This window comes from Phyllobates terribilis, unplaced genomic scaffold (genome assembly GCF_046119375.1).
Source record: "Phyllobates terribilis strain yellow unplaced genomic scaffold, ASM4611937v1 Scaffold_1__5_contigs__length_1240528914, whole genome shotgun sequence".
Taxonomy (NCBI): domain Eukaryota; kingdom Metazoa; phylum Chordata; class Amphibia; order Anura; family Dendrobatidae; genus Phyllobates; species Phyllobates terribilis.
Genome location: NW_027362761.1, coordinates 1,143,835,589 through 1,143,860,799, shown reverse-complemented (window position 1 = coordinate 1,143,860,799; position 25,211 = coordinate 1,143,835,589). Strand labels below are relative to the sequence as shown.

The 25,211-nt window shown below is 45.6% G+C and overlaps 1 protein-coding gene across 1 annotated transcript in view; it reads right to left on the bottom strand.

Annotated features, from left to right (window-relative positions):
* The window catches only part of ABLIM2 (actin binding LIM protein family member 2), a 197,085-nt gene that overhangs the window by 53,608 nt on the left and 118,266 nt on the right, over positions 1-25,211 (bottom strand). Inside the window, exons 12-13 of the mRNA XM_073647851.1 lie at positions 25,072-25,192; positions 20,557-20,655 (exon numbers count right to left, since the gene is read on the bottom strand). Coding sequence (XP_073503952.1) covers positions 20,557-20,655; positions 25,072-25,192 — 220 coding nt within the window. The remainder of the gene's footprint in view (positions 1-20,556; positions 20,656-25,071; positions 25,193-25,211) is intronic.

Below are 25,211 nucleotides of genomic sequence, written 5' to 3'. Positions count from 1 at the left end.
ATATGGGATGTATTTTTTGTCTGTACTTGTTACAGTTATATGAAAAAGTTTGGGCACCCCTATTAATCTTAAGCTTATTGTTTTATAAAAATTGGCGTTTTTGCAACAGCTATTTCAGTTTGATATATGTAATAACTGTTGGACACAGTAATGTTTCTGCCTTGAAATGAGGTTTATTGTACTAACAGAAAATGTGCAATCTGCATTCAAACAAAATTTGACAGGTGCATAAGTATGGGCACCTCACAAGAAAAGTGACATTAATATTTAATAGATCCTCCTTTTGCAAAAATAACAGCCTCTAGTCGCTTCCTGTAGCTTTTAATGAGTTCCTGGATCCTGGATGAAGGTATTTTTGACCATTCCTCTTTACAAAACAATTCCAGTTCAGTTAAGTTTGATGGTCGCCGAGCATGGACAGCCCTCTTCAAATGATCCCACAGATGTTCAATGATATTCAGGTCTGGGGACTGGGATGGCCATTCCAGAACATTGTAATTGTTCCTCTGCATGAATGCCTGAGTAGATTTGGAGCGGTGTTTTGGATCATTGTCTTGTTGAAAGATCCATCCCCTGCGTAACTTCAACTTTATCAAGGATTCTTGAACATTATTGTCAAGAATCTGCTGATACTGAGTGGAATCCATGCGTCCCTCAACTTTAACAAGATTCCCGGTGCCGGCATTGGCCACACAGCCCCAAAGCATGATGGAACCTCCACCAAATTTTACTGTGGGTAGCAAGTGTTTTTCTTGGAATGCTGTGTTTTTTTGCCGCCATGCATAACGCCTTTTTGTATGACCAAACAACTCAATCTTGGTTTCATCAGTCAACAGGACCTTCTTCCAAAAAGAAATTGGCTTCTCCAAATGTGCTTTTGCATACCTCAGCCGACTCTGTTTGTGGCGTGCTTGCAGAAACGGCTTCTTTCGCATCACTCTCCCATACAGCTTCTTCTTGTGCAAAGTGCGTTGTATAGTTGACCAATGCACAGTGACAACATCTGCAGCAAGTTGATGCTGCAGCTCTCTGGAGGTGGTCTGAGGATTGTCCTTGACTGATCTCACCATTCTTCTTCTCTGCCATTCTGATGTTTTTCTTGGCCTGCCACTTCTGGCCTTAACAAGAACTGTCCCTGTGTTCTTCCATTTCCTTACTATGTTCCTCACAGTGGAAACTGACAGGTTAAATCTCTGAGACAGCTTTTTGTATCCTTCCCCTGAACAACTATGTTGAATAATCTTTGTTTTCAGATCATTTGACAGTTGTTTTGAGGAGCCCATGATGCCACTCTTCAGAGGAGATTCAAACAGGAGAACAACTTGCAAGTGGCCACTTTAAGTAGCTTTTCTCATGATTGCATACACCTGGCTATGAAGTTCAAAGCTCAATGAGGTTACAAAACCAAAAAAAGTGCTTTAGTAAGTCAGTAAAAAGTAGGTAGGAGTATTTAAAACAAGAAAATGATAAGGGTGCCCATACTTATGCAGCTGTCAAATTTTGTTTGAATGCAGATTGCACATTTTCTGTTAGTACAATAAACCTCATTTCAAGGCAGAAACATTACTGTGTCCAACAGTTATTACATATATCAAACTGAAATAGCTGTTGCCAAAACACCAATTTTTATAAAACATTAAGCTTAAGATTAATAGGGGTGCCCAAACTTTTTCATATAACTGTATCTGTAGGAATACATTTAGCAGTCAGATTGACCCATACAGATGTAAAGTGCTCCCATTTATCATTTTTTACCACTATCACCACAGTAGCTGCTCCCAATCAATGTCCTGAAGTGCAGCTTTCAACCTGGGAAAGTTGGCCTTTTTAAAATCATGTTTTTGTTGTCCTCCCTGCCCGAGTATGTAATTTACAGTTTAAACAGCACGAAATTATATTTTGATCACTGGTACCGAGGTTTTTTTTTTACAAACAAGGTATCTCCAACAAGCTCTACATTGTTAGAAGTGGCCAGATCCAAAAGGACATTGCCTCTCGTTGGGTCTTTTACTATCTGGCCCATAAAATCATCATTCAACAAGCTGATGAATTTTTCCCCCCTTACAGTTAAAGCAGAACCATGACCCCAATCAATATCTGGGTTATTAAAATCTCCCATAGTCACTACTGTAGCAGCCTATACAGCCCGCGCCATCTGATTATGAAGCCAACCATCCAACTCCTCTGTGATGTTGGGGGTTACAAAATTTTTACTCCAAATTTTTCTTTTTTAGTGTTTACCTCCATATGTAATTCCACCCACAAGGTTACAACCGTCCCACAATCTTCCTCCCCTCTGTCATACCACTCCTAACATACAGACCTACTCCTCCTCATTTCTTATTTGCCCTGTCTTTCCAAAAGAGGGTAAAACCAGGAACATTTACAAGCCAACCATGTGAAGAGTCCAACCAGGGTTGGACTGGCCCACCAGAGAACCGGAGAATCCTCAGGTGGGCCCTGGCTTCTCCTTCAGGAGTGCAAACCTTGCAACTGCTATGGGGCTCTTGAGTGGGGGAGAAAGGTGGGCCCTCAGAATCAAATCCTCAGGTGGGCCCAATGTTCTTCAGTCTGACACTGAGTCCAACCATGTCTCGTCAACATCAACTACATCAATCTGTTCCTCCAGTCCCAAGGTCTCAAGCTCTTCCAATTTTCTTGCTAGATTCCTGGCAGTTGTGTTTCATTTTGCTTCTCCAGATCTCTAACACAAGCTTCCAGGTGGGACAACGTGACCTACCACAGATATACCACAGCGTTATTTACCATAGGACCGTTGCCCCGGTTGTGCATACAGTACATATGGTGGACTTTGCGCTAAAGGAATTCTCCAATCCTGCTATCCATTATCCAATCAAAGAAAAAAAAACAACAGTAAAGAATAATAAAAGGTAGAAAGGTAAGGAAAACATAACCATTTATAGCCTTTTTTCAACTCCTGCCATCAACTCCCGTTCACGAATCACTTAGGTTAGAAACTCCAGCCTAAGCAAGCTCACACTGAGTCTTCTGGTTTAATTTAAGAAACTGAAAACAATTAACTCCTCCTAATTACAGTAAGTACGTAAGTACATACCACACAGGAAAAATGGGGTTTTATATTATACCAGTAGTTTTAACACAAAAGGCATAAAACAAAACAAGCGTAATTGGTACCAAATAAAACAAAACCAATCCACAGATTCACATTCAACTGCAACTACTCCAGGTTTTTAACTCCCACTTTATTCATAAACCACTTAGGTCATTAAGCACAGACTGTGCAAAACATACTTAAACCTTATACCCATATGTAACTGTGTAATGCACTATTGAAACAACACACAAATAGAAAAAGATATGCAGGCAAATGACTGAATTAAAGATACACCTTTATTAAATCATCTTGAAATCAGATACATTTATCATATATAAATATACTAAAAACAAACAACAGATTACATGGAGCACGAAATAAGGATTAGACACCCCCAGATGAAGCTTTCCCTGCGAAACGGGCAACAGGAGTGGTGGGTCCCTGGTTCCCTGGTGATTTACTTTGGTCTACTTTACAAAGAATAAGTCAGATGCCCGTATAAATTGGACCAAGATGGAAGCGCAATGCATGGACTGGCTGGCAACTCTTCCGACTCATGTCTGTTACGCTCGGGTCATGATTCATACGGCCATCTGACTGTGCCCTAATGCAGAGGATTTGGAGGATTAGAAGATATGGAGCTCGGTATCAGAAAAAGTAAGTTATGGGCACCTACATATGTTTCAGGACTGCACCCCCTGGGTCCCCGAGCAGTAGAACAGAGGTTGTAAGCAGATCAGGGCATTTGTGGGGACTATAATCTAGTGTCAGGGTAAAAAAGAATATATATTTTCTTCTTTTTATACTTTTATACGCTTTGCTTATGTACTAACCACCATTTTGTGTCTCATAACAATAAGCTTTCCTTGCTACGTGTTACTTAGATCGAAACTTATCCTAAGATGGCGCCAGTATCAGCCAAGCACCTGTTTCAGAGAAATGAAACCAAAACATCAACTGACTGTTGTCTGCCCAGAGACTGAGTTAAGGAGTCGTGGACCAATCAGGAGTGGCTGGATACTAGACATTTATGGCTTACCCCGCCCCATACACTCTCTTTCCCCTCCCCATTACGTAGTGTATTTAAGTTTGTGCATGCGGAAATAAAGACAGAACATTGCTGAGATCGTGGCTTGCCAGTAGCCTTCTGAGCATGCTCTGAGTTTGAACCAGCTTGTTGTCTGACTCATTCTTTGAATGGTTGACCCATGCTCATAGCCTTAATTTGGAGTGACTGGAGGATGAGTGGAATGTCGATACGACCCCGACAAATGGCGCCCAACGTGGGGCGTGGCTAGCGGTACGCCGCCCTCCCGGACCCATATTGCTGACTTCCCTGGTGGTGACCGCGGCGGCTGAATTTGAGGCCTGATCAACCTCCATCGAACACGGTAAGTCGAGATGTATTTTATATGTCTCACATGCCTGTGTGTCAGCCGCAGCAGTTCCTGTGGGATTATCAGTTTGGATCTGGGTGGGTGACCGGTCGAGTGCTGAGACCTTGGGCGTCCCGCGCCACGTCCCGTACCAGCAACTGTGAGACCGAGTGACGTCGCATGCCTGTGCGTTCTCGTGTGCACACCACCTCCTCCTCCCCCGGTCACTGTACTTTTCTTAGATAGTTGCCTCCCGTGACTGATAGACGATTCCAAGCCATCCTTGAATTGTAGTGTAAGGAAGAAAGAATCTGTGACGAATTGAGGAGTGCTCTTCGTCTACCACAGAGACTGCTGTAAAGTCAAGGTTAGGAAAGGAGATAGATTAAGGTGTCTCTCTATCTCATCAGTGTATTGAGGTGTGCTCTACACTGAAGGTTAGGAAAGGAGATAGATTGAGGTGTCTCTCTATCTCATCAGTGTATTGAGGTGTGCTCTACACTGACGGGTGGTGACCTGTAATCAGGGTGCCGTGGTGAGTCGCACTGTAAAGTCGCCATTCAAGGTTAGGAAAGGAGATAGATTGAGGTGTCTCTCTATCTCATCAGTGTATTGAGGTGTGCTCTACACTGAGGGGTGGCGACCTGTGGACTGCACCAGTGATCTGAGTCGCGACAGATCATTGCATTCTACAAGAAAATGTTGCGTATGTTCAAATCTGAAAGACCTGGCAAGTTGCCGGATGGTGCTGTGGGAGTCATCCAATTAGTAGAGTCACGGGAAAGCAAGGAGGCTGTTAAGAATGTTAGGAATCTGTAATAAATGATAAGACTACCCAGTACGGGCAGACTTCAGCCTACAGTGTAGAAGGAATGCGTTAAAAAAAAAAAAAAAGGGGAAGTTGAGTGATAAAGGACTCCTGCACCAGACTCAGGCACATCTTAGAGTAGCGAATGAGTTAAAGGTTGAGGGCTGGAAAGAAGTAGATGGTGCAGGGGGGAACAGAGAATGCCGAGCCTTTGTCCGGATACATGAAAGCTGCAGAATGTGATTTGTTACGTGACCCTAAATTGGCCGTAACCCCGTTGATGCCTGTCACTACACCGAGCCCTCAGCCACCACCCTATAATGGCGCCGACGCCAAATCATCGGAAGGATGGACGTGTCGTATGTGTGGAGAGCAGAACCCGCCCTGGGCGGAGTTCTGCTGTGTCTGTGGGGCGGGCCGCCCATGGCACGATGCCCAGCCTGCCTCCAAGAACAATCCCACTCCCACTCCAACTCCTCCCTCCAACGGCCATCTTACTACACCATTTCCTGCCTCCAAGAACAATCCCACTCCCACTCCAACTCCTCCCTCCAACGGCCATCTTACTACACCTTTTACTTGTTGTGGGAGGCCCGGAAAGCCCCAATCCGGCCTATATCCACTACTAGATCCGTCCGGTGCTTATTACCAGCCGCCAGCACGGGTGGAAAAGCCCGCAGTCCCAGAGCACCCATCTGAAACTAATGTGATACCCTCTGCTCCAGTCCACGATGCTGAGGCGCTCCCTCTGTTCCCCATAGGGGTCGCCCATAATCCTGGGGATATCCTCCTCAACTCCTCAGAATTTCAGGCCAGACTGCTCTCCCTCCGCCAACATACTGTTACTCAAGACGATACGGAGCCAGATCAGGGATGGGCTCAAGATACACCAGCCCCCCCCCCCTTTTATCCCATATGTCTCCTATGGCATCCTCCACCCCACATCCATTACCCATACTCCGGCCCTTGCTCCAAGCAACTGCTGAAAGAACACCACCCCCCAGCCCCTCAGAAGTCTGGGACCCCTGCCGCTCCCGGAATCTAGTAGACCCATCAGGACGCCCTGTCACTCTGTCAATAGGCTATGGTGACATCCTTACACATCGGGTGGGGGCCATAGTCAACCCTGCAAACACCCGTATGAGCCATGTTGGAGGATTGGCTCGTAAAATTGCCCTTGCTGCTGGTTCCACTCTGGCTGCAGAATGCCAGGCTCACTTAGCCGAAAACGGAGAGCTTTCAAAAGGCCAGACCTTTGTATTATGTAAAACAATTAATACAAAAGAGGACAGTGCAGACCTACAGAGGGATTTGGATAAGCTGGGTAGGTGGAGCATTAAATGGCAAATGAGGTTTAACGAGGAGAAATGTAAGGTCATACATATGGGAAGGAAAAATGGAAGTCACCAGTACTCACTGAATGGGAAATCATTGGGGAATTCAGAGATGGAGAAGGACTTGGGCATCTTGATTGATAGCAAACTAAATTGGAGTGCCCAAAGTCAGGCCGCTGCTGTAAGGGCAAACAGGGTAATGGGATGTATCAGAAGAGGTATAGCTGCAAAGGATGAGAACATTGTTCTTCCACGGTACAAAGCACTGGTCAGACCACACTTGAAATACTGTGCTCAGTTATGGGCCCCAATATATAGAAAGGATATAAATGAGCTTGAAAAGGTACAAAGGAGGGCAACAAAATTAATAAGGGGAATGGAGGGACTGCAATACCCAGAGAGGTTGGCAAAACTAGGACTATTCAGCCTGGAAAAGAGAAGGTTGAGGGGGGACATAATAAATGTGTACAAATATGTTAGGGGACAGTATAGAGATCTTGCCCGGGATTTGTTCAAAAGGAGGGATATTACGGTAACAAGAGGGCACTCACTAAGACTGGAAGAGAAAAGGTTTCAGCACCAGCATAGGAAGGGGTTCTTTACGGTAAGAGCAGTGAGAATATGGAATTCACTGAGTGAGGAGACGGTAATGTCGGATTCACTACACCAGTTCAAGCGGGGACTGGATGCATTTCTAGATAACAGGCAGATTTCAGCATATACTTAAAAATAAAATAAAATAGTAGGTTGATACAGGGATTTATTCTGACTGCTGGTTTCAGAGTCGGGAGGGAATTTTTCCTCAGGTGAAGATTGGCTAAATCATTTGGGGTTTTTGCCCTCCTCTGGATCAACGTTAGCAATTACAGAGCTAACAGGTCGAACTTGATGGACGCAAGTCTTTATTCGGCTTTACAAACTATGTTACTATGTTAGACCTTAGTCACCCGTGCGGGTAGACTGCCCGCTGATGTCATCATACATGCAGTGGGTCCTATTTATGACCCCCAGAACCCCGAAGAGTCACGTTCCACTCTCACATCTACCATCCGTTCAGTACTCCTTCATGCAGGAAAATTGAGTCATCAGGATATGCCCAGACGCACTTTAGCGATACCACTTATATCTTCTGGAATTTTCGGCTACCCACTCGGGCCGTGCATGGAGGAACACGTACTAGCCCTCAAAGAAGTCATGGAGACCCTCCCCCATGGATTGGACTCAATACGCATTATATGTGTCCGTAGTCCAGCAGTTCATGCTGCTATGCCTTTGGCCTTTAAGCTACTAGTGGCAACCTCCTCCCCGACACCGATACCTAATGCGGTTCTGTTGCCTGAAGAATCCTCCCTAGCGGCCACCCCAAACACCACCAAGGAACATGCGACGCTGCCCGGTCCTCAACAAGTTCCTGGACCTTTAGGGATGATCAAATATCAACCCTTTACCCCAGTACAAGTAGACACTCTGGTCTCAAAGCTTCCTGATCCCGATAAATCTCCCATGCAGTATGTTAGACGCTTGGACACAACCAGAGCCATTTATGGTGCAACCTGGGCTGATTTGGCAGGTATCACATCTGTGAAGGTCAAGGAATATTTCTTGCCTACTATCGAAAAGGCCATGGATTCCACAAAAGCAGGATCCCTTAGTACGTATGAATCCGGCCTAGAATACATGAAACAGTTAAAAGCCTGGGCTCAGGATCGCTTGTCAGATCAAGCTGGGTCTGTACAAGATGTTCAACAAGACCCTGATGAATCTGTGGAAAGATATGCTGCAAGACTCAGCATGCATTTTGAGGATCTCGGATACAGTCCTCACGTCAAGACGCAGGCCGCCCTGTTGGTTCAGGCCCTAGTAGATGGCCTACAAGACGCCCTCAGAGATGAGGTTCTGAGGGTACGCCCCGAGATCCGTTCTTCTTCTTTTAACGACGCGTGGACATTGTCAAAGCTTTCCAAAAAGCCATGCTAAAAATGGAAAAGGATACTAAGCCAAAGAAGAAAGCCGCTCCTGCCATGGTATATCAAGCTCAAGAAAGCTACCCACCCCCTGGCAACCAACATGGAATCAAGTGGGTAATGGTTAAAGGCACAGGTGATGATACTCCTCCCACATATAGAAAACAAGACAGAAGAAATGACAGGGGGCCACCTAGAGACAAGAGACAATCTCGTGATTCTGAAGGACGCATACTGTGTTGGGAATGTGGTAGCCCTAATCACATTCTCAGAGACTGTCCAACCCGCAGACAGTACCATGACCGCTCGTTTCATGACGGTCCACACAACCATGGACCTTCCCGTGAACCATCTCACCCACGCCAATGACGGCCCGGTCAACCAGTGTCCACTTTCCCGGCTACGCACCCCACGGCCGCCTGTGGGACTGTCACTTTACAGGTGGACCATCAACCATTAAACTTCCTGGTGGACACTGGGGCGACCACATCTGTCATTTCTTCCACACAGCTCCCTCCCTCGGTATCCCTATCACCGGATACCCTCACCTGTGTTGGGGTGGAAGGCCAACATACTTCCTCCCCACTCACAGTCCCTGTGTCTGCAGGACCATTCACTGGAGTACTCACAAGATTCTTGGTCTCAGAAACTTGCCCCGTTAATTTGTTGGGAGCCGATCTCTTAGAGCGGATGAAGGCAACTATTACCTTCGGAAACCATGGTATGGAGCTTCTTCTGCGAGATCCTCATTCCGAACAAGGGACTGAAGATCGCTGCGTTCTCAAAGCCTTCCCTCTCATGATGATGACCATACAACCTCACACTCTTCTTGATACCTCACAGTTCCCTCACTCTCTGTGGTCCAGCGGGCCAGAGGACGTTGGCCTCCTGCAGGTTCCCCCGGTCCAAGTACACCTCAAGCCTGGACACAGGTACCCACGGTTGCCACAATACCCCCTCAAGGCGGCACAAGAACAAAGCTTGGGTACCCAAATCGCTTCCCTCCTGGAGTCAGGAGTCCTTGTTAGATGTGTATCTCCATGCAATACACCCCTCTTTCCTGTAAAAAAGAAAACCGCACCGGGAGAGCCTCCAAGATACCGGTTGGTTCAGGATCTCAGAGCCGTCAATGCAGCTACCATTTTAGAAACTCCAGTGGTACCCAACCCAAACACCCTCTTGTCCCAGGTGCCTCCAACGGCCACCTTGTTTACGGTGTTAGATCTGGCCAACGCCTTCTTCAGTATACCCTTGCATGAAGATTCGTGGTTTCTTTTTGCCTTTACCTTTCAAGGAGCACAGCTTACATGGACCAGGACTCCACAAGGAGCCCAGAACTCTCCTAACCAATTCATTCATTCTATGAAGTCTATTCTGGAGCCATGGGTTCAAGAGAACCCTCAGGTCACTCTTCTACAATATGTGGATGATCTTTTACTCTGCGGCACTGAAGAAAATTTGCCAGAGATGTCAGCATCCCTTCTCTGGTTTCTTCACTCAGCTAACTGTAAAGTCTCCAAAGGCAAAGTCCAATGGTGTCTGCCCAAGGTCATTTTCCTCGGACATTGTATATCACAAGGTGCTAGACATCTGACTGAAGAAAGAAAACAAGCCATCATGGATATCACCTTCCCAACCACCTACTCCGCTATGCAGACTTTCCTTGGTCTCATCACTTACTGCAGGCAATGGATCCCGGATGCCTCAAAGCTTATGCAACCCCTGTATGACTGTCTTAAGGACGAAGGCTCCGTCTGGTTTCATGCTGAAGATTCACGTATCACTCACCAACGCAGACTATGTTTTGACAGCCTTAAACAGGCTGTTGTCTCTGCCCCGGCCTTGGGCTTACCAGACTATACTCAGCCATTTCACCTCTTTGTCTCTGAATCGGAAGGTCATGCCTCTGGAGTTCTAGCACAACGCTATGATCATAAGTATCGGCCTTTAGGCTACTACTCAGCCCGCCTGGACCCTGTCGCTCGAACTGCCCCCACGTGCCTTAAGGCGGTCCACGCTGCTCACATCCTCCTTGACAAGTCAGCTGATATCGTCCTTGGACATGATCTAGTTATACAGGCTGGCCATGATCTCTCGGCTGTTCTGCAACAAACATCTCCGAAACATCTAACCAACCAAAGACACCTGCGGCTGCATTGTTCCCTATTGTTGCCCTCCAATATAACATTTACCAGATGTCTGACTATCAACCCTGCCACTTTGCTTCCACCTTCTAGGGGGGAAGATGAACAGGGTGAAGGTGCATTGGTGGAACCTCATGATTGTATAAAAATTTTGCAGGAAGAGACTTCTGCTCCAGAGAATATGGTGGCACATCCGCTCGCACACTCTGCCTTGCATCTATGGACTGATGGATCCCGTTTCACAGACCCTCAAGGGAAGTTCCACACGGGATATGCTGTCACAACAGACCTAACAGTCCTCAAGGCTGAAGCTCTACCACCATACATGTCTGCACAAGAAGCTGAACTTGTAGCTCTCACGGAAGCCTGCCACCTGGCAGCTGGAACAACGGCAAACATATATACCGATTCTAGGTATGGACATGGAATTTGCAATGATTTTGGACTCTTGTGGAAGTCTAGAGGATTCATCACAGCTGCAGGTACACCAGTGAAACATGCCTCATGGATTAAGGCCCTAATGAAGGCCCTGGAACTACCCATTCAGGTTGCTGTTATCAAGGTCAAGGCTCATGGAAGACTAGATTCCAGGGAAGCCAGGGGCAACCACCTAGCTGACCAAGCAGCCAAGACTGCGGCAGTGGAGAATGTGTCATCAAAGTGGCAGGAAAAGGAAGAAGAGATGGGGGAGACCCTGCAAACCGTAGCTGTGGCGCTCACTAGAGCAAGGGCCAAAGAACAGCCGGCGGAAGACCATACAAGTCCAGCGGAGACACGAGTGGAATCCAGGGGGGTCAGGATGCCTGAAGAAAAATTGTGTGAGGAACAAAGGAAGACCCCCACTGAAGAAGTCAAGCAATGGAAAGCGGCGGGAGCCGTGCTGACAGGTCGCAAAGATTTAAAGATCGACTCAGCTCTTTATCAAGTGGACGGAAAACCTTGCTTGCCCAGGCGCATGTACTCAGCCGTGGCAGCATGGGCTCACGGGCCTACACACAGAGGAAAGAATCAAGCCTTGGCATGTATCAAGAAACTGTACTTTGCACCCGGAATCTCTTCCACTGTGACTGCATACTCAAAATCCTGCTCTGTCTGCGCTACCTGCAACCCAACGTGTACGGCACGGGTCCCTCTCCAACACCTGGCTAAACCAGACTACCCTTGGCAGAGAATACAAGTCGATCATATCCAAATGCCTAAAGCAGGAAAATATGAGTACGTTTTGGTAGCCATGGATATGTTCTCAGCCTGGCCCGAGGCCTACCCGGTTGTCAACATGACTGCTAAAGTCACAGCCAAGAAACTGATCACTGAAATTGCCTGCAGATTTGGAATTCCCCAAGTCATAGAATCGGATCAAGGACCAGCTTTCACAGCAAATATCTACAAAGAACTTTGGAACATGTTGGGAACAGATTTGGGCCTCCACACTCCATACCATCCTGCCAGTTCAGGCAAAGTGGAAAGGATGAACTCCACACTCAAGACCCAGCTCTTGAAAATGACCCAAGATCATCCCCTCCCCTGGCCCGACCTACTCCCTATAGTATTGTATCATATCAGACACACCCCACAAGCTAAACATGGGCTAACTCCCTATGAAATTTTGTTTGGGACCCCACCTAAAATAGGAGAAATTAGGCCCCAAGAGTTGTCTGAAACACATGATAGAGTAGTAAAATTTGTGATTGCTCTGTCTAAAGAATTGACTAACACCCGCTCTACAGTATCTGCTTCTCTCCCAGAATCCACAGGTGATGCGGTACATGATTTCACCCCAGGTGACCTGGTGTACGTAAAGAAGTTTGTCCGGAAAGACTGTCTCCAACCCAGATTTGAGGGCCCCTACACTGTGATCCTGACTACTCCTACAGCTCTGAAGCTTGAGGGCAAGAGCACCTGGATTCACGCCTCCCACTGCAAGAGAGACAAAACGAGCCTATAAAAGATGACTACCTTCTTCTATATCCTTTCCATATGCTTACTGTCTGTCCCAGGGTGGACAGCTACCACATTTTGGGTAGATACTCACGCAAAAATTCAGACGTATCGATTTGATTACTGTGACATAGTGGATTGTGCAGGAATGACATGGTACTGGTATAATGCTTGTGCCCGAGGAACGTTTTATCTCTGTGTAACCCGTCCAGGAAACGAAAATTGCTATTATTGGTCAGATGTGGGGTGGAATACGGGAGATACTGACTGGGAATACAAACCAAAGGAAGCTGTAAACAGGAAGGACCGAGAAGGGAGATCTCTATTAACCCGAATGACCCTGAGCACTGGATTTATAGATAAGGTACAGTGGCCACGTAGACCAAAATGTTCATGGGAAAAAGACTGCTTCCCTTTATATCTGAATTTGGAGAACCCTCAAACAGGAGATTTGGGGAAATATGTTTTGAGTAGCTACAATGGTGCTATAAACCCTAGGCAAGGAATAATAGAGCTAAAAGATATACAAACAAAACCTACACCAGCCCCTTTGAACACAAGTCAATCTAGCGAAGGTGCTATGCTGCAAAAAATTTTAAACGAGGTCATTCCCATCCCAGGGCTTGGGTGGGAAGAAGTTTTCTCCATAGAAACCCAGGTAAATCCCCGTAAAAATCTATGGTTAGAATGGGTACGGTATAACGTTAGAGCCCAGAATATATCCGTAAGTTGCGTGGCCTGTGCAGCCGCCAATGCTCATCTGTACACCCATGCTTTCCCAGCTGACCATAATAGTACCCTCTGCTTATTAGAGTTGCTGAAAAATAAATTAGACGATAGCTCTTGTCCTGAATACATTCCCCTGGCTAGCTCCAAGGCAAAAATTTCGGACCCCTGGTGAAGTAACAATAACCAAAGATAATTATACATGCTACTCCCCTGACAACTCTACCGGTCGTTCTTTAGGAATTTTCAAAGATGATTTCTGTCAGACTAACGAGACTGTGGACACTGATCTACTAAGCAATCATTCCAGATATATATATGATAGTTATTGGCTCTGTGGGGATGGACGACTCAGACCCAGGCTTCCCACCACCTGGACCGGACAGTGCACCCTAGTAAAATTAGCCATGCAATTCAGAATCCTGCCCTGGAACCCGGAAACGACTCCTGAACTGACCAGGAAAAAGAGAAGTCTGGAACAGCTGCATATGAGCTATGCAGAAGACCCGAAGGTCTATATAGACTCTATAGGAGTCCCTAGGGGGGTCCCAGATGAGTACAAGGCCCAGAATCAAGTAGTTGCTGGATTTCTCTCACTCATCCCGGCTATACAGATCAATAGGAATGTCGATTGGATAAACTATGTCTATTACACTGAACAGAGATTTATAAATTACAGCAGAGATGCCTTCCAGGGCATAGTTGAGGAACTAGGGCCCAATACGAGGATGACTCTTCAAAATAGATTGGCAATAGATATGATTCTCGCTGAGAAAGGTGGTGTATGTGGGATGATAGGGGAAGAATGTTGCACATACATTCCCCAGAACTCTGGAGTGAATGGGAAAACCGTGGAAGCTCTTCAAAGGATAACAAGTCTGGCAGAGGAAGTGAAGGCGAACGCAGGGGTAGATACCTCCTTCTTCTCAGGTTGGTTGGGAGGGCTCAAGGGATTCCTCCAACAAGCTTGTCTAGTAATGGGAGGTCTACTAGTATTGGGCCTGGTGGTCCTATGCTGTATAGTCCCCTTATACAGGAAAGCTATAAACAATGCTGTTCCAACCTCCGGGACCTTTTTGAATCAAGAAACCACATCTCTGTTACATGATGATACCAGTAAGGAAAACATGGAGAAATACACTCCTTTGAACAAGCCTGACCAGACCCCCCATGACAGAGTCCAATTGAGAGATCTAGTTTAGGGTCAGTTGGGAGAACGCCATGTGTTATTTAGGGTAGGGATCAATTGTTTGGGGGCGTCCCATAAGGGGGCAGCTTCTAAGATAATTGGGTGAAGAAATCCACCTCCCCTCTCCCCACACATGGACAGTCTCAAAGGCCCCGAAGCAAGGGAAAGCTTAGTGTTTAGGGGGGAATGTCAGGGTAAAAAAGAATATATATTTTCTTCTTTTTATACTTTTATACGCTTTGCTTATGTACTAACCACCATTTTGTGTCTCATAACAATAAGCTTTCCTTGCTACGTGTTACTTAGATCGAAACTTATCCTAAGATGGCGCCAGTATCAGCCAAGCACCTGTTTCAGAGAAATGAAACCAAAACATCAACTGACTGTTGTCTGCCCAGAGACTGAGTTAAGGAGTCGTGGACCAATCAGGAGTGGCTGGATACTAGACATATATGGCTTACCCTGCCCCATACACTCTCTTTCCCCTCCCCATTACGTAGTGTATTTAAGTTTGTGCATGCGGAAATAAAGACAGAACATTGCTGAGATCGTGGCTTGCCAGTAGCCTTCTGAGCATGCTCTGAGTTTGAACCAGCTTGTTGTCTGACTCATTCTTTGAATGGTTGACCCATGCTCATAGCCTTAATTTGGAGTGACTGGAGGACGAGTGGAATGTCGATACGACCCCGACACTAGTTTAATAGCAGGTAGATCGATGTAACAACCATCATTTTATGTACTTATTTTATTTTACTCACTTATATAGCGCCATTATTTCCACAGCGCTTTACTGACATCCTCATCACTGTCCCCATTGGGGCTCACAATCTAGATTCCCTATCAGTATGTCTTTGAGTGTGGGAGGAAACCAGAGAACCCGGAGGAAACCCACGCAAACACGGGGAGAACATACAAACTCCTTAGAAAAGTTTTCCTGGGTGGAATTTGAACCCAGGACCCCAGCGCTGCAAAGTGCTAACCACTGAGCCACCATGCTGCCCCCATCATATTTACTTTGTGTAAGTCTATTGCAAACCTGTGAAGTAGTTGGAAATCTAATCCCAGCCTTATCAAAGGTTTAAGCTGTTGCTCCTCCTTGCAGGGGTTGTCCATTTAAAACAAGTGATCGCCTTTCACGAGATAGGTGATAACTTGTTGATAGATGAGGGTCTGACTCATCGGACTCAGACAAAATGGCAGGATGGGGAACTTTTATCCTTATAAGAATGAGGAGACAGTTCATTCACTCCCCATGGGTCTACCATGCAATGTGCTTGGCTTTTTCCGGCAGCTCCATAGGGAATGAATGGAACGTCAGTCGGTGTCTGACCTGCCGCACCGTCTTATAATGGGGATAATAGTTCCTTGTAGGGAATAAAAGTTCCCCCATTTTATGATTGGTGATTGTCCCAGCAGTAAGACACTCACTAATCAGCAATGACAGGTGATATTATCTAACCCCTTTAATGGTTTATGATACAGCTCTGATTGCCCAGATCGGCTGCTGTCTATGAGCAAAAGCCCACCGAAAACCCAGCAGGAAGTCAGCTGTTTTCTATTATTCTTCTACTATCTTCTTCTTCTTCTACTATCCTAGGAGCAACTAAACTACTGAGTAATCATCACACACAGGCTAGGTGCAGATGAGGGTATGTTCGGTCCAAGTGTGATCCGACAAAACATCAGATCGTTCCCGGACCAATGCTATTCTATGGGGCCATGCACAATTGTGGCATGCTCAATTTGCATCAAATATTTGGATCGTGCTCGGCCATGTAAGTCACTGAGTCCGTGGAAAAAACTGGACTGCACTCGGATGACATCTGAGTGCAATCCAAATTTCACGGACTGTCAGAAGGGAGAAGATGGAGACATTTTTTTCCCATCCTCTCCGAATCCGAGAAAATCGGATCCCACTCTGATTAGAGTGTGATTAAAATAATAGGCCTGATTCTTTTGCATGAGAGAAAATATGGTGGTGTGACCCTAGCCATATACTAAACAATAGGCGGAAGTAGTCATTGTGGCCTCTTTGGTCCAATTCACCCTCAACATGAGTTGTGTTCTCATTCCTCCTTGGAGTCTGACTTGTCTCACGGGGGTTACAAGAGATAGAAAAAGTAGATACCAAGTTACAGGCGCAAGTGTGAACCAGAGACAAGAAGAGTTGACTTTTACTATTTCTTCCACCACCCTTTACTCTACGTCAGGGGTGTCCAAACTTTTTTCTAAGAGTGCCAAATTTGATGAAGTGAACATGTGCGAGGGCCGATCATTTTGCTTGACATTCTTTGGACCATTAAAATGAATGCAAATAAACTTTTTTTGCAAAGTTTATTGAAAACGGCATACTTTTTATTTTGTGACTTGGATGACAAATCTAAACAGGTGTTTAATCAATCTGCCTTAAAGGGGTTAACCCAGACATACCCCCATTCTCACCCAGGAAGCCCCTCCCCGACTTGAGCATCGAAGCAGTTTATGCTCCAATGTCCTACTTTTGCCCTGCACTAAATTGCGCAGAGGAAAGGCATTTTCTGGAGTTCTAGTGACATACCCGGCTCTCCACGGGGCTGGCAGAAAGCCCAGTGACGTCACCGGCACTGATGGGCGGGCTTTATAACCAGTAAACCAGCTAGAGCAGCGCTAAAGCCTGCACATTAGAGCCGGTGAAGCCTCCTACCGGCAGTGTGTCATTGTAAATAGCACAGGGCAAGGGAGCACATCGGAGCATGAGATGCTTTGATGCCCATGGCAGGGGGGCTGCCTGGGTGAAAAAGGGGGTATGTCTGGGTTCTGAACTTGGACAACCCCTTTAATATAATAAAAACAGGAAACTGAGATATCTCAGGAACATTTTAAAGTACATTACACAAAGTAATGTAAGGTTGTCTGTCAACTTATAAGTTCAAAAAATGTGAACAGGAACATAACAGCAAGTATACATGTGTTCAAATATATAACTGTCTATCCAACTGACATTAATTGAGATTTTACAACATATTAATCTCAATTAAAAAAAAGAAACTAGCCTGCACTAATGTGAAGGGTGAAACTGGGATCTGGACTGCAGCACATAGACTAGGTCTGGTTCAATGGCCGTGGTTTTGATGCGCAAAATGTCACGCAGGTGAGAGTCACTTAGTCTTGTCCTCACGCGGTTCTTGTTAAAGTTCATAACAGAGAATGTCTTCTCACACAAATATGTTGAGCCAAACAAGCTCAGGGTTTTCTTAGCCAATGTTCGAATCTCTTGAAACCGGCTCTTATCCAGTTGGCGGTAAAAGTTATCAAGAGAGAGCTGTTGATGACGACTGCGTAACTCGCTGTCACAATGTAGCTCAATGAGCTCGAGCTGCAACTGATCAGGAGCATTGTCGGGGTCAACAGAGAATGGAGAGGAGAAAATGCTGATCTCCTTTTCAATAGCTGCAAAATCTTGAAAGCGCCGTTGAAACTCCCCAGCCAGAGATGTGATGTCTGCTGCATACCTGCTTATTTGCGCATGGATATCATCCTGTGGAAAACTGTTAATTATTTCCTGTAGCGCTGAAAAATGGATGGTATTGGGCGGTGTTTGTGACAACTGCCTTAGGAAAAGTTGCAGCTTTGTTCCAAAGGCTTTGAGGTGTGAATAAAGTTGGTTCACCGCTGCATCTTTGCCCTGAAGATTCATGTTCAGTACATTCAGATGCTTTGTTAGGTCGACTAGAAACCCCAAATCAGCCAGCCAAATTGGATCAGATAGTTCTCGCATCGTTTGTCCCTTTGTTTCCAAGAATTCTCCTATTTCCTTTCTGAGAGAGTAGAAACGTTGCAGTGCAGACCCCCGACTGAGCCATCTTACATCGTTATGATATGAAACATCTTCATATTCAGCCTGGATATCCAGTAGAAACTGTTTAAACTGGCGGTGGCACAGGGCTTTAGAGCGGATAAAATTAATGGTCTTTAGTACCGGTTTCATAACATGATCATATTGGAGATGTTTAGCACAGAGAACTTGTTGATGAATGATGCAATGAAGTTTAATAGCTTTGCCTCCTTCTTCGCTCACCTTGTTACAGATTAGGGTTGATAATCCACTTCGTTCACCAGTCATGGCAGGTGCCCCATCAGTAATAATCCCAGTAACTTTGTTCCAAGGCAGTTTCATGTCATCTATGGCAGAACTAACAGAATCAAATAAATCTTTCCCTCTTGTTTGATCCTTGAGGCTCTGGAGGTCAAGTAGCTCTTCAGTCACATTCATTTCATCGTCCACCCCTCTTAAAAAAATCAGCAACTGAGCCGTGTCAGATAGGTCCGTGCTTTCATCACAGGCTATTGAAAAGAAGTCAAAATCAGCTCCTTTTGACATTAACTGTCTCTTAATATCCGATGAAATTTCTTCAATTCTCCGTGCTACAGTGTTACGAGCCAGGCAAATGTTGGAAAACTCTTGCTTCTTCTCGGGACAGACATTCTCTACCATTTTCATAACACATTCTTTGATAAAGTCACCCTCTGCAAAAGATTTGCAATTTTTAGCAATTAACGCTGCCACCTCATAGCTCGCCTTTGTGGCATTTTCATTTGACTCACGGGCTCTTGTAAAAAATCTCTGTTGTGACAATAAAACAGCTTCAAGTTGCTTATACTTTTCACTTCGGTCGTGCCCTGTTAGCTTGTCGTATGTGCTATGTCTCGTCTGATAGTGTCGCTTGACATTAAATTCTTTATAAACAGCAACGGTCTCTTGGCATATCAGACAAACACAGTGATTCTTTATTTCAGTGAAAAAATATTCTACTTTCCACTTGTCCTGGAAGCGGCGGCCCTCACTGTCAACTTTTCGTTTCTTATTTGTAGTTGCCATTATAAAAATTGGCCAGAAGGGGAGAGATTAAAAGGCGCAGAGGGTGGAACAGCAAAAATAAGATACTGCTATATGCTTTATAACACAGGCAGAGAATAGCAAGCTGTGCAACAGTCGCACATCAGATAATGGAATTATAGCACAGTGACAGGCAGTCAGGGGTTAATGAAGGGTATGACAGCTTGCTACCACAAGCTTGTGTGAGAGCCCTGCTGGCCTAACCTTTCTGGAGGTGTAAGGTGGCGCAGGGACTTATATATAACTTAATATATATATTATTTATATAATTTTACACAACTAAGCTGAGGTCTTCAGCCTATCTGACCTCTGAACGTCTTACAACCCCTGGGGGCTGGAGATCTCGCACGTCGCGAGATCTTGGCTGGCCGGTTGCCGCCGCTCAGTACTCCGGCGCAGGGAGAAGGAAAGCCGAAATCTCGCGATGTCCGAGATTTCGGCTCTTCTCCCTGCGCCGGAGTACTGAGCGGCGGTGGCGACGAGAGCGGCAGCGGCCGCAAGGTACATGCTGCTGGATACCTGGGGGCCTTATTAGTCCGGACCGCGGGCCGCAAATGGCCCGCGGGCCGGACTTTGGACATGCCTGCTCTACGTACAGCCCTACCATGAAAGTCATTCTTCAAAGAAACATGGTGAAATAAGCCAACCTTCGTCTAAGCCAACCGTGGAACAAAGGAGTCGAAAAACCATTCTTTCAAAAACGGCGCCACTCTTTTCCATGGGCTGTATCTGGTAGTGCAGCTCAGCCCACTTCACTTGAACGGCACAACCCATGGAAAAGAGTGGAGCTGTTTCCGAAAGAAGGCAGCCATGTTTTTATTTTTTTATGGAAGACTTTTTATTTCTCTTTTAGTTCTTAATAATATACTCATGGAGACTTTCCGGGTTTAGTAATTAGTGACAATGGCACAGATTTTCTTGACACATGAAATGTGGATATAGATGGAACAGGAGATATTTTATGGCTATAATTAACACATAAGACATTTAAAAGAATATTAAAAAAAAGATGGAGACAAGAAAACAATAGTCCCTTCTCATGCATCCACAAAACAAAATGGCCGCCCCCAAAACAATGTCCATTACCTACAGGAATCAACATCACAATGGCATTCCTGTCCTTACCTTTGAAGAAAGGGATGTAATGATGCCTGAATGTAGATGTAGGGCTTGTATGTTGGGACAGGGAGATGCAGCTACTGGTACCGAAAGGCTCAGTACCAGCTGATAAGGCAACAAAAAAGGAAATTAATAGAATGGTTTAGTTCCACGGTGGAACTCATGCAGAATCGACAGCAAAGATACATGGCAAAGCATTGGAAATAATAGAAGCAAATGTTTTGCAGCTTTCCCGTTGCATGAGTTCATGCAGAGGTATCCCATTCTCCGAAAGGAATCGATTGATGTTTTTCTCATTCAAAGACCAAGGAACAATGTACGTCAGGAGAAACTCAAAAACCCTAACTACTAGTTGTCTACTTCATGGAAGAATCTCATCCTACAACATCCATATACGTATTTTTCGGACTATAAGACGCACTTTTTTCCTCCAAAATTTTGGAGGAAAGTGGGGGGTGCGTCTTATAGTCCGAACTGTGCCCCATACTCTATACCTATACCTATGGCTGTGGGTGGTGGTGGTGTGGGGGAGCGGCAACTGGGGATGAGTGGAGCTCAGGAGGCAGCAGCCTACTCTGTGCCTACTGCATAAGAAAATGAATATTCACTGCTCCCCACTCCCATGGGCGTGGAGAGTAATGAATATTCATTTTCCTTAATAGCGTGCACACTGTACTCGCAGCGCGGCTCCTGCTGCCGGTCTGTGCGCCCGCTGTTAAAGACCATGAATATTCACTACAATCCACTCCCATGGGTTGTAGTGAATATTCGTGGTCTTTAATAGCGGGCACACAGACCACCGGCCGCAGCAGGAGCCGCGCTGCGGGTACAGTGTGCGCGCTATTAAGGAGAGTGAATGGTCACTGCTCCCCACGCGCACAGTTCTGGCATGGGGAGCAGTGACTATTCCGGCACAGCATCTCACACTGTGTGAGGGCGCATGGCAGTAACGCCATGCACAGCTCACACAGTGAGAGCATCAGCAGCAGAGCGGGACGCAGCGGGTGTCATGCATACCAGGATGAGGGGTGCCTTGCATACCAGGATGGGGATCAGGGGGTGCCATGCATACTAGGATGGGAATCAAGGGGTGCCATACCTACCAGGATGGGGATCAGGGGTGCTATGCATACCAGGATGGGGATCAGGGGGTGCTATGCATACCAGGATGGGGATCAAGGGTGCCATGCATATCAGGATGGGGATGAGGGGTGCCATGCATACCAGGTTGAGGGATAAGGGGTGCCATACATACCAGGAAGAGGGATGAAGGGTGCCATGCATACCAGGAAGAGGGATGAGGGGTGCCATGCATACCAGGAAGAGGGGTGCCATGCATACCAGGATGAGGAGTGCCTAGCATACCAGGATGGGGATCAAGGGTGCCATGCATATCAGGATGGGGATGAGGGGTGCAATGCATACCAGGATGAGGGATAAGAGGTGCCATACATACCAGGAAGAGGGATGAAGGGTGCCATGCATACCAGGAAGAGGGATGAGGGATGCCATGCATACCAGGAAGAGGGGTGCCATGCATACCAGGATGAGGAGTGCCATGCATACCAGGATGAGGAGTGCCTAGCATACCAGGATGGAGATCAAGGGGTGCCATGCATACCAGGATGAGGGGGGCATGAATACTTGGATGGAGGATTGGGGTGCCATGCATACCAAGATGGAGGATTAGAGTGCTATGCATACCAGGATAGGGATGAGGGGTGCCATGCATATCAGGATGGGGATGAGGGGTGCCATGCATATCAGGATGGGGATGGGGGCCACATATACCAGGAAGAAGGGGGCCATATATACCAGGATGGGGATCAAGGGGTGCCATGCATACCAAGATGAGGGGTGCCATATATACCAGGATGGGGATCAAGGGTTTCTATGCATACCAGGATGGGGATGAGGGGTGCCATGCATATCAGGATGGGGATGGGGGCCACATATAACAGGAAGGAGGGGGCCATATATACCAGTATGGGGGATATTAACAGAATTGGGGGGACATTACCCCTATAACAGTATCAGCAGCAGACCCCCTCCCCCTTAACATTGCATCATGACCACATTTTTCGCTTAAATTTTTTTTCTATTTTCCTCCTCTAAAACCTAGGTGAGTCTTATGGTCCGGTGGGTCTTATAGTCCGAAAAATACGGTAATTATGCCATGTTATTACAGAACATCAAAAATTGTACTAGGGCAACTGACTGTAATCATGAGGCCACTGTGTCCAATTTTGGACCATGGGGTAAAGTCAAATCATCCGTGACACTCATAGATAAAATAGCTGGTGTCTGGTGATCGGGTTGGCAAAAATCCCTTTTTTGGGGTTTTTTGTACCTTAGTCCTTTGTCTCCAGCATTCAGTATAGTGTCGAGCTCCTAGTATGCAAAGGTTTCTTGCTATTGGTACCCATTCGTCTAGTGCAGCTTAGTACCCAGTCCTTTACTTCCAATATATCTGTCCCTGGTTACCCTTTTGTTTTTCACTTAAAGCGAATCTGTCAGCAGATTTTTGCTTTGTAATCTGAGAGCAGCATGATGTAGGGGCAGAGACCCTGATTCCAGCAATGTGTCACTTACTGGGCTGTGTTTTGCTATTTCATTGCAATTAGTGTTTTATCAGCAGAAATCATCACAAAAGGACTAGGCGCCTCCTGGTTCAACCACACCCCTACCACTGATTAGCAGTTTTTTGCCTATGCACAGTGTACACAGAAAGCTGCCAATCAGTGGTGTGAGCGGGGTTATACAGGGCTCAGCATTCTGAGCTCTGCTAGATCTGTTATTCTATCACAACTGCTGCACCCAGTAAACTAAGTGATACATTGCTGGAATCGGGGTCTCTGCCTTTACATTATGCTGCTGTCAGATTATACAGCAAAAACCTGGTGACAGATTTCCTTTAAGACTCTGTGTTCCAGCACTGATATCTACGATTTACACTGAATGATTATCGAGAACAAGCATTCCTGTCTCATGATAACTGTGCAGTCTAAACAGACTGCCCATCACCCGACGAATGAGCAAAACCTTGTTCGTCAGGTGAAATGATCTTTATAAAGGAGCTGCAGCCGTCTGACAGCTGTTTCCTTCTCTGGAACCCAGAAATGGTAGAATGCAGTCTCCTATCATTCACACGTTAGGCAACTTGCTTGGTGAAACATGTATGGTGACGGTCAATGGATCAGGGTGGATCCCGCACCCGAGATGCGACCCTTGCATAAAACATATGGAAGCAAGGTGCACACAACCTTGGAAGCAACCTGCATGGGATTTGGCTGTGTTGACCACAACTTTTAGACATGTTGCATTGGGCTTCTTGGTCACCACTTGTCTAAGACAGACTGTTACACAAACAGTGTCACAATACATACTAACCCTAGCTATAGTGTTGTTTCGCCCCATTCTTTATGCTTATTTACCTAATTTCCTGACCAAGACAGTTTATAAGTGATTTCTTTACAGTACTGCTGTAAAGACAACATAGCGGTGGTTCTTGAATTTTTTGGACCATATTATATTAAATGAAGTAAGATGTAAAGAGCAATCAGATTTTGCAAGGATGAAAAATTACTACCTGGATGGTGAGAATATCATTTATATAAAGGTCAAAAGAACCTTTTAAAGAGTTAATCGGTAGTAGTAGAAAAACAGGACTGATTTTTTTTTTCTTAAAACAGTGCCACGCCTGTCCACAGGTGGTGTGTGGTACTGCTACAAGTACAAAGTACCACAAGCATACACCAGGGGGCAGAAGACTCTACAGTTCTCTCGCATGCACATAGGTGTTTGAGGAAGTCATATGCGAGGGGGCTCTTTGTAAATCCTATGTGTATAATGAAAATGCCTCATGTCATTGAAAATTACACATCTACGAGTCTTTAGAACCAGAAGATTTAGATATTTCATCAGAGTTACAAAGCACCCATCTAAAAAAGAAGACTGAGAATAGAGAACAATAAAAAAAAAACCTGGACTGAATATAAAAAAATAATATAATATAGAAATTTTCAGCCAATACGAAAGAAAAAAAAAATGATGTCAAACGTCAAGGTTCATGGAAACCTTTCACATTGATGGAGTTTAATATAATTGTGCACCGAGAGCATTAAAATGCTAAGAGCAGCACTGTGGATTAATAAGGAGTCAGTCCCTATTTTGGCTTGGACTCTAAAACCGCGCCTATTTTTGACATTTTATTAAGCAGCATCAAAGAAGTTTAATATACCCGATTGATGATCAAATCTCTACTATCAGAGGGGCGCAATATGGATTTTAGAAGATCACTGTGCTCCTCATGGGCGGGGCTGACCAGCACCAGACTCCTCCCTCATTTCTACATTCATTATATTAGAAGAGCCTTTCCCACTATAAATGTATACTACTACGTTGAATTATCATGTCATATTTTCTTTGTTCCAATGGGCAGAGGTGTGTTCTCCAATATTAGCACTTTTACTATGTAGATGTGATAGTAATGGAGACATAATGTCACAGGTGACTATTTACCTGTCCGGCTGTAGTGCTGGGGCGAGTGAGATGTTGGGGTGTATCGTCCATAGCCAATGGAACCGGTGGAGCTTGGACTGGACGCCCTGTACTGCTTTAATGACCGGTCATCCAGATCTCCCTTAAAAATAAAACATAGA